The sequence below is a fragment of the Carassius carassius genome, chromosome 36 (assembly GCF_963082965.1).
Source record: "Carassius carassius chromosome 36, fCarCar2.1, whole genome shotgun sequence".
In the NCBI taxonomy this organism is placed as follows: domain Eukaryota; kingdom Metazoa; phylum Chordata; class Actinopteri; order Cypriniformes; family Cyprinidae; genus Carassius; species Carassius carassius.
This window is the reverse complement of record NC_081790.1, coordinates 29,907,696-29,918,672: the sequence shown is the minus strand read 5'-3', so window position 1 is coordinate 29,918,672 and position 10,977 is coordinate 29,907,696. Positions and strand designations below refer to the sequence as shown.

Sequence of the window (10,977 nt, the reverse complement as noted above, 5' to 3'; positions counted from 1 at the left end):
GCATTCCAAGGTAGGAAGGCATCAAGGCACGTCCGAAATCAATGTCAGCTTCATTTCCTGTCTCCTGAGATGCCTTCATCCGGCCGATTTTTGAAGGCAGCATAGATGTATCCTTCGCTGCCTTCGATATCCCACAATCCTGTGCGTTCCATTCTGTGAGAGTTAAGCCAAAAAATAAAGATGGCGTCTGAAAATTGTGGTCGGTTTGTGTGTAAATATGTTTCTGAACAACGTTTTCCACTTTTCTCGCGAGAAATTAATATTGCAGTAATGAAATATCCACTTAGTTATAACCAAAGCTCTCTATATTTGGCTGTAGATCATTAAACCATTAGTTTTAATGGTTTAATGAGATTAATTTCATAATGATTTGTGTACCGAACTCCATGCTTTTCATTTGTAATGACAGACCTATATTTTCATTTTAGTCAGTTTATAAGCATGCAACATTTTGACTGTACCACTTTACTTGTGCTACACATAATGACAACACATTTTCATAATTTCTTAGGACAAAAAAGAGCATACAGTATGTTTCAGATAGACATGGTGTGCACCTCAGTGAGCCGACAGAGATTACATAATTTTAAACAAGACTACATTTTAAAATTATGAAAGGAATACTATTTCTGTAAATAATTATCATGCAATGTTTATTTTGTTTGCTGTGCATCAATTATATGAAAGTGCTTTGGCTTTAAAAATGTATATAAAATACGTACCAAATGCACCATAAAATTATCATCAAAAGTATTTTATTTGTGTGCTGTAATATGAATATCTGGTTTGCATGTGATTTTGTGAGGAACAGATGCAATTGCAATCTTCTTCTACATCCTCTGTTGAGACCATAAGTGTCTCTTACGGTCCCTTTTATTAAAAATTCAATTACGACAAGCATTATATTCCCTCACTTTTAAGTTCATTTTGTGCATTTATTTTCAGTATTTGGTAAAACATCCGTAACATAGTTTTATGCAATGATTGATCGTTTCTATACCATGTGAGTATCGCAAGTGATTTCCACACTTACCAGCACTGTATTAATGACTTTTTTGTTGTTGTTGTTGTTTATCCAGGGAATGACTCCACATCCACAAACACAGTCAAATATCTTATTCACTTGATTTTTTTGTTCGGTAAAACTTCTATAGTAGACTCTACAGTACTTTTTTCCACTGGTTGATTGCTATCATAATCATAGTTTACTCATCTATAATGATTTCACCTCTGAAAAGCTGTAGGTATAAAATGGGTCTATTAAGCTGCATTATTCGCAGGAGATCATAGGTCAACAGAGCTGTTGGTTTCTAGCAGGCCACTTGTATCAGCCAGCAGATCATTTTTAGTGCTCTTATTATTAGTCGCTCACTGCTTCGCTCCTCATCTGCTTTAAATTGCTTTGTTGCATTACCAATGGCCAATCTAATAAACTCACTCTTTACTAAAGGGTACTGCACCAACTCTTTCCACAAACCTTGGACGTTGTGTTAAAACAGAGCTAGGTTGAGTTAGCAGTAGAAAATAACATCTTCAGGAACTGTAGTCTGGTATTGCTGGCAAGAATAGTGTTTCTTGCCTGCTGCTGGAAGTCAAATGTTATGGTGTTTGGGCACTAGCCAGAGAACTCAAATATCTGCGAATCAAGATGACGAGGTCTCCTCATGTCATCTCGAACCGCACTGGTGTCACCTGTAGGCCTGTGTGATAAACAAACTGTGGTCCAGGCCCTCCAATAAGATACTGGCTTGGTCCCCAGAGCGTCCATATATTTGAAGAGAGTTTCACACAGGTCTCTGAGGGTTTACCATGCCCCAGTCAAACTCTGAAGAAAAGTTGATATTTACCAGAGTAGAAATGGTTTCAAATCTATTTTCTAAAGAGTTTAGAATCCACCAATCTACTAGAAAGTTTGCACAAATTAAAGAAATTCAACACCACTGTCCAGGTCCCAGTGTATTCAAAGTGAAATTCAATAATGAAAATATTTAAACAAGGTGATTTTGACCTTCAGGAAAATTTTGATCGTTAAACACAACATAATTGCCATTGGCAGTCTATAGGTGTTTTTAAACTTGTTCCAATTTTGGCACACTGCACTGTCTACTAGCTTCAGAAAAAAAAGAAAATCCAAGAAACTGCCAAGAAACTTGATTTGTTGACATAGACGCTACATAGTATTGTGAAAGACTGGCAGCTTCAACTGCAAGATCTCATTCCCAGAGCAGGGTAAGAAAGCGCAAAACTGCTATATTAACTTGCTGAAAGAAGTCCACCTCGGGGCCGAGCCAACTCTTTGTGCCATTGGTAAGGAGTATGCTCCAACAGGACAGCACTTCTAAACTAGCTGCACACAACAAGTGCTGGATGTTTAACCTCAAGGAGATCCGGCAGAGCAGTTGAGTTGACTCAGAAGAAACATGGATTTACTAATCGGGTGCTGAGGTAAACCCATCCCTCCAAACAAGCCTTCGCATCACCGCACATCTGATAAATGTGATTACAGATAAACTGGACATAGATGTCATTAAAACATTTATGTAGTTTCATCATGTTAGTCCCCGAAAGGATGGAGCTCTTTTGAATGGAGAGTGGAGACTCTTCCAGCAACCGTTCCTCCTGCAGACAGATGCCTCTGGAGTCAGTAGAAGGGAATTGCATATCAATGGCTTTCCTGAGCCGGATTTCCCTGAGAGCCGTGATACTCTAGAAGAAGGGTTTGGCTAGAACATGGGCCCTGGATTCCCTCCATTTCTTCCTTCTGGGGAGACTTTTTGTCAACTACAGTGACTGGAATGCATGAAGGACTCCAATGCACAAATTACAGTCTCGCTCCCTTCAGCCCTACAAATTCAATGTGAAATATTATCTTGTTTCTCAAATATTGTTAGAGGGGCCAAAGCGTGATCCCAGCTGTCCTCTAAAACAGCTCCTATAGCAGACATTTTACCTCTTAAAAGACCTGAAAGGACTTTTATAAATGTTTCTATACCCTTGCTGGTTTGGCCTGGCAGTGTCCTCCATTGACACCTTAGATGACACCTTAGCTTTATTCAGTTTCTCATTTTTATTCAGAAGATTTGTGTGGTCAAGCCAGGAGGTGTAACCTTCAGTAACTCCTTCCTGTTTTAGCCATTCTGTAATATTAAAGCCTGCCACAGATCCAGTCACTCAATGATCCTGTCATCCTATTCCTGTTCCAGCCAAAAGTTCAAGTTTGGCACGATCCAGTAACAGTAATGATAACCTGCTGGTAGATGCTGTAACTTAACCCTCTGGCTGCAAGAGTCATCATCCTCCACTGACAGCCAGGGGTGCATTTCCCAAACACAACTATGGTCGCAAGTTCTGTCATTACCAACAGAGTTCAATGGAACTAATGACCAGTGTTATCTAAAAACGCTTTTGGGAAACGCGGCATAGAAACCTCAGTTATGGAGGTAGAGTAATAACTTTTCTGGAGTTTGATGCCAGAACCCTTTACTGCAGGGGGTCCTGCTGAACACAGAAGAAGATATTATGAAGAATGCGAGTAACCAAACAGTTGACTTCCATCGTATGGAAATAAAATACTGTGTCAGTGTCAGTCAGTGGCTACCATTAACTGTTTGGTTACTCACATTCTTCAGAATATCTTCTGTGTTCAGCAGAAGAAAGAAACTCATACATGATTGGAACTTGATGGAAATTTGATTTGATTGGAAATTTAATTTTTGGGTGAACTATCTTTTCTAAGACCGTTTCCACTCAACTAAATACACTACTGAAGCTGCTGGATTTAGGTTTACAGGTAAAGTTCTTCCATAAATTACATCACTTCAGTCCATTACAATAGTATATTGTTTTTAATTTAACTGGGAATCGGAAAAGAAAACCTTAAGTCTGTCTTTTAGTGCGTGATCTATCTATATGTTTCTTAATCTGTGAAACTGACTGAAGAGGGCAGAATCAGCAATAACAGCTGCTAAACGTGACACAATCCATCTGCATTGAGTTGTTCATCCTCGGCTAGTGTGGCGAAACTAAATCAGTTTGTATTATATTTATTCCACGGGTTTAAATATTGTTTATCACTATACCTGTGTTTTAAGGATCCCTTTTAAGTTTTGTAAGTTTTTTTTAAATACATAATTGGATTAACACTTTACCTATCAATGCCCACATCATACGTTAATTACAAAAAATATTTCAATTAGGGGAAAAAATGGGTAACTCTTTAAGTATAGTCCTTGTTATACATTGTACATGTACTTAACATTAGTACAAAAAATTATGCAATTTACAATTGCACTGTAAAACGGAAACCTTAAAATAAAGTGTAATAAAAATGTATTACTCTTTTTTTTTCTTTAATTATTATTATCATTATTATTATTATTATTATATTACAGGTAATCCAATTAGTATTTATTGCTCATTACTTACAAATACGCACAGGAACACAGTAATGTGATCTTTATTTTTTAATCCCCAGAGGAAGTATTGTAGAATTCACCCTTGGTCTATACCCGATATATATATATATATGACAGTCCCGCCACGAGATTCCACCCAAGTCTCCTTCACCTAATTTTCGTATTGCACTAAAATTCAACTGTTGCAAGCACATGTAATTGAGCATTTAGAATGTAATGAAGTCTTGACGGTCTTTCTCGAATTAGCCGCCTGGCAGAACAGATGAAGTGTGTTTCTTTCATTAGATCTGAACAGTCTGAAGCAGCAGATGAAGCTCTGTCAGAGAGAGTGAGAGTAAGAAACTCTTGCAGGATCTGTTAATCATGATCATCAGCAGTTCCTGGAGTCTTCGCAGGGCTTTGTGCTGCAAGGGTTTTAAACTGTGTGTCTTTATGTTTTGAACATTTATTTTCACATTTGAGTCAATGGGTTTTAATTGATTTGTGCTATTTTTTCTTCTATTTTTTTATAGGTAAAAAGTCTTCAGCAACCTATTTTGTAGCCTATTATATATCGATAATAATCAATATTTGTATTTCTAAATGTTTATTAGGTTTTTTTTCTCAGAACATTTGATATTTGTGGGTTGTTATTAATCACTTTCTTTATATTGCTTCTCGTGAATTATGAGATTCAAAGTAGGCTATATATTATTTTTACTACATGCTTTTTCAGTCAGTGTTATGGTTGTTCTGTCTTATCAAGCGTCCCATCTTCCTTTGCCAAACAACCTTTGTGTTTGTTGTGACAGAATTATTACACAATATTACTCACATAACAAAGTGCAATAACTGTACTTTATAACATACAAACTCTTATGATGTTTATACCGATGGATTATAATTAAACATAAAAATCATTTAAATGCTAAGTGCGATTTCAGGCTAAATATTATCTTTTTATTGTCATAAATGTATGTTGTTTGTTATTGTTATATTATACAATATATAATATTATAATAGGTGCTCCAAATACTTTAATTTTAAAAACTGGTAATGTTAAATATCGGTTTTTATGTCAACGTTGTTATAAGCTTTTATTACATTTCCACGACTTGTATGTAATTTGAATACTGCAAAAGCAATAGCTACATGAAGATAGTATCACTAAAAGTAAACATCTGTTAGCTTTTTATGAAGCCCGACACTTTGAAATGTCAAAATAAGCCTAACTGAGAGCATATGGTTATTAATGCTCCGCTTTTCTTAGTTCTGTCGTAAGGAGAACCTTCTCTAACCCAGCTTTAATTGAGGGAGATAGGAAAACTAAAGGTGGCAAAGTATGGATTTCCTAAGAGACTGATGAAGATTGATTTAGAATGAGTAATTAAACACGCGGAAGTGACGTGCATTGTCTTCTTATCATAAGCGATTAGAATATCAGTCAACACAATGTGGTTTGACTTCATATCAGTGATCGATTGATCAGAGAAGATCATTTACTGATTATTTATTAGACCTGGATATAAGCAAAAACTTTTCCCCCCACTTCTTTCTTTTAGAAGGACAGTAGCTATAAAAAAATAAACATTTGCAAAGATCCGACAATGTATTTTGTGCTTCTCTTTTGTGCGCTTTATATGTAGAGTTCCATATACTAGCCTATTTAAATCTAATTTAAAAAAAAATCTTCTTTAAATCCAACTGATCTAATCCTAACTAGATTTTGTCAGAAACAATTCAAAAACCGCTCGAAGTGTTATTTTCAATGTTATTTCTACTCAAGGCTGCTGCGCATAAATAAACAATACTCATAATAATTATTATAATATGTGTGGCAGCGCTTAACAAGTCCACGCGTGTCAGTTTGTGTAAAGACTGAAAAGTGCTTGGCTCTATCTTCATCAGATTCTCTTCTGTCCTCGGTGTGTGATGTGCTCTTTCTTTCTCTTGTTTGGTTTGGGGAATGACTTTAATGCGTCCTTGAAGAGGCATGTCAACATTGTGCAGCGAGCTCATTCTGTTAGCAAACCGAGGAAGTGACCATTAACACTGGCCTCTCTGAGCCGACCTTTTAGGAAATTAAAGGCATTATTATCAGTGGAAATGGATCAGTGGCATTAGGGAAAACATCAGTTACGACAGACCTTCTCCTACGTATCATCCAAATAGCTAGACCTAAATACACCCAGGCAGATAAAACAGTCACTTAATGTGGCAAACCGTGATAAGGAATAGATTTTAAAGTTTGCCTTTCTCTCTTTCATCCTAAAGGTATATTTGTATATAATTGCGTGCTTTGGAAATCTTTTATAATTAAGGAATGTGCTGGAGCATTAAAAAATCCAATGGCAGGATTAAGTGCATTGTCAAACAGCAGACATTGACACAGATTGATGTCAAGTGTAATATATGGAAATAGAGTCTAGAGTTGAATTGATTCTGCATGCATTGAAATTAAGCTCGGCGAATAGGAAAAAAATCATTTATATATGATTGAATGATTGTTTAAAGATAGAATATTTTTCAATTAAAAGTTTTCGATTATGTACAATGTCCGTTTAAATTTTTTTTTTTTATAATCTGTCTACAGTCCACGCTCCTTTCGACAAATCATTTTAGGAATTGTTTCTTTTTAGGTTTATTTAAACATTGCCTTTAACATAAACACAATTTCAATCAACAGGGGTACAACATAAAGCTATAGCTTTGTTATTTAGTCTACATTCATATAATTTTTACAAAACATTTTGTTTTCACTGGAAGAAAAGCATGCGGTAAATCTATCGACACAATGAAACAACGACGTGGAAAGACTCCAGGCTGTCTCTGAGATCCACGAGGACTACAGACACTGTCCGTGACACTGAGCACAAACACGACGAACAGACTCATCACGGGGCACAATTACCACATTTGACAAACCATTGTTCCCACTGGAGCACTGCGTCCAACTTTGTTCCACGTTTATATTTATGTACAATGTATGAGTTTGACTTGTCTTCAAAACGTTGGAATCCAAACAATGGATTTAAATGGTTGTGCAAGTTTAGGTAAACACAGACAATCCGCATATTCCGCTGTAAAATCCAGCACGGGGATTTCTCCCGGTTCCGTTCACTCGTCAGCTGTTGTACTGGCACGCGTTCAGACCGGAGCCGGGACTCTGTAACCCGCTATATCCGAAAGATGCGTGCTGCTTGGATTTCAGTCTTAAGGAGTTACAAGTGTCTCTGTAGACGCTGTACGGAGATCCCGGAGGCCCGTAGGGGCACGCGGACGAGCTCATGGCCGGACTGATCGCGGAGCTCCCGATACCGTTCAGGTTACCGATGTTGTTCAGGCCGGTGGTCGGCATGCCGGGCACGGCGGAGTGTCCCATCCCGGACGCCATGCTCATGGAGGAGATGGAGGTCGGGGAGGAGAACATGGACTGGGACGTGAGGGGACTCATGGAATTGAAGAAGGTGAAGTTCTTGGTGGACAGCGGGGCTGTGGCCAGGCCTTTGTTGGTCCAGTTGTTGTAGGTGTACGCGGGGTACACGTCATCGTAGGGCTGCATGAGTCCGCTGAACTGGGGCAGGTAACTGTTCTTACACAAATCCATTTGCTGGTTGCGCTCCCGTTTTCTCCATTTCGCCCTCCGATTCTTGAACCAAACCTACGGAAGAGGACGCGTTACTCAGAAAAGTTGACTCACAGCAGTACTAGTCATAAACTTATGCAAAACATTTTTTTCCTGATGTAGAGGTCATTTGCTAAATATATAATATTTACAATAAGATGAGCACATTAGCTACATTTGTATGTGAATAGTTTATCATTTACATTATCAGCGAGATATATTTATAAGCATAATTAACCACAAACCCCTGCAGCACAGAACCGGTCATCAGTATCTCAGGTATATTTGTAGAAATAGACAACAATACATTGAATGAGTCACAATTATACATTATTTTATGCCAAAAATCATTAGAATATTAAATAAAGATCTTTATTTAAAAATATTTAAGTGTAAGTGTCCTAACATAAACATATCAAAACACATTTTTTTTATTAGTAATATGCATTTCTAACTTTAAGATGATTTTCTCAATATTTAGATTTTTTTGCTCCTTCAGATTCCAGATTTTTAAATAGTTGTATCTCAGACAAATATTGTCCTCCGAACAAACCACACATCAAGAGATGATTTATTCATAAGGGTAAAAAAATGGACACTTATTACTAGTTTCGTGCTCCAGGGTCACATTTAGGGTGTGAAAACCAATCAAGAAAGCTCGTGCATGTATTTGTCTATACATTTAACCAACAGTAAAACATCAGTCCTTTAGCGAACGTTTTACTAATGATGATCGGAATATGTTTTTTGAATAATGTGGAATTATTTCAAAGATCTGCTTCATTTCTGAAAATGGCTAAAAAGGCAATACTATACTTTTGCTTTGGCCTGGAAGTATATAAAGCTTTTAGTCATTTAAAAATAATGAGAAGCAACACTTTGTCTAAAAAAAAAAAAAAGAATTCTGTTTTCAAATTCATAACAGGATACGCACTGAACGAACAAATCAATTTACAAATTGCACACATTTTATAACTGATAAAACTTGATTTAGCTTATTAAATAGGTCATTTTAATTTGCTAGTTAATATGCACATTTGATCCGCTTCATCTTGTAAATATTCCACGGAAATAATTGAGTCTTGGCCTGAAACGCATCCAAGATCATTCTTTAGCTAAAATGTTAGGTAACACTTTATTTTAAGGTGTCCTTGTAACACGTTACAACCCTAACCCTAACATACGGGTAAAAAAAAAGTATAGCCAGAAAAACCTGTAAGTCACTTTGGATAAAATCGTCTGCTAAATGCATTCATTATTTATTCAATTATTACGTACTATTCTTATAACAACAAATTATGCATAATTACATGCATGATCAAGTATCCCTAAATCAAACCCTAACCATGTACTAGTGCATATAGTTAATTAATATTACTCAGTAGGCTCAAATGTATAATTATATTGTAACAAGGACACCTTAAAATAAAGTGTAACCAAATGTTTCGCTAACGCAAATGTGTGTAGTGATGTCGTACCCGGACCCGGGCCTCCGTGAGGTTGGTCCACACGGCGATCTCCTCTCGGGTGCTCATGTCCGGGTACCGGTTCCTCTGGAAGGTGGCTTCCAGCTCCTGCAGCTGCTGGCTGGTGAAGTGAGTCCTCTGACGTCTCTGTTTCTTTTTCTTGGAATCTTCGGCATTCCCATCGTCACTTCTCTGCTCGACAGACCTCTCCTTTTCTGGGGAGAATAATTTTGAGGTGATATGTGGTGCTCGGTCGCATCTATTTTTGCCAGAGATTTGGAAGGAATCGGACTCAAAACGAGAGTCGGACAAAACGGAATCACGCTTCGTGTTCAGACTGACGTGCTGCTCGTCAATACATAAATATGCAAACATGTCTTATTAAAACATGTTTCTCAAACGGGAACTATTTGCATACAATGCTCACGGCTGTATTATTTTAAATATCCAACATAGAAGTTAAAGGCCTATCCAATGGAAAGAACTGTCGGCCGTGTTTTAAACTCAGGCCTAGTTCATTGTTTACGCATCTCGACTACTTTCATATAAAGATTAGCAGTTTATGCAACAGCTTCCTCCAGCTAATAAACACGCATTTAATTCTAATATCATTTCTAGAAACAGGTCTGGTAGCGGTTATCGATCTCTTTAGGGAATGTAGGATCAAAACAGGCTATGTCCAGCAGTTGAAATTATATTGAGAAAGCAACAGATGCGTTGATAATACAGACTAAACGTGAATTTATATTTAGTTTTTACTACTGCAAAGCAACAAGCTTCCAACGTTCAACAAGCGCTACACTGCTTCTGATAAGTTAATCTAAAAACAGCTAAGCAAATAAATAAGTTATTTCTATGTACTAAAACAAAAATCGCAGGCATAGCAGATATGGCAAGAGACAATATTCTTAACATGTAAACTCATGCTTTTAGTTAAATAGGCTTGCTTGCATATATTTCGGGATGTTAATGTTGTATGTTTTATTCTATGGAGGGGTATGTAAATACATGTCGTTTACCTGCTGTTTCATTATCTGAAGATTCGCTGCTCGAGTTCTCTAACGTTTCTCTGGTGCTGTTGCTTCTCGGCAGAGGAAAAGATGAGGCCATGTCCAAATTCATTCAACCTTTAAAACAATCATGCGTGTTACAAACACTCTCCAGCGCTGCGACGCAAGCGTCGGTGTATTTACAAAGCGCTTTTCTAATGAATAAACCCGTGCCCAGCCAGCGATCTCGCGCAGTACTGTCCTCCAGACGACTGCAGGTATATTCCTGAAGAGGACCCACCTCCTCTCTCCTCTCCCCCGTGTCCACTGGCAGTCCCACCCACAGAGACTATCATTTCTCACACACACTTCTTCCTTCAGTCCAGCTTCGGCTAATATCGGAAACACTGTTTTTGGACTCATGCTGCATGCGCCATGAACATTAAGAGGCTGTTAGCTAAAAATAAAATATTTTGTCCAATTACTGTTATTCTCGTGCGGTT

General features: G+C 37.5%; 1 protein-coding gene across 1 annotated transcript; it reads right to left on the bottom strand.

Annotated features, from left to right (window-relative positions):
* Positions 1-7,337: 7,337 nt before the first annotated feature.
* Positions 7,338-10,707, bottom strand: LOC132116824 (pituitary homeobox 1-like). The gene is made up of 3 exons (XM_059525688.1): positions 10,505-10,707; positions 9,498-9,700; positions 7,338-8,055 (listed from the first exon to the last, which is right to left on the bottom strand). The coding sequence occupies exons 1-3, from the start codon at positions 10,605-10,607 to the stop codon at positions 7,519-7,521; spliced, it is 843 nt and encodes a 280-aa protein (XP_059381671.1). The 5' UTR covers positions 10,608-10,707; the 3' UTR covers positions 7,338-7,518.
* Between the last annotated feature and the right edge of the window lie 270 nt (positions 10,708-10,977).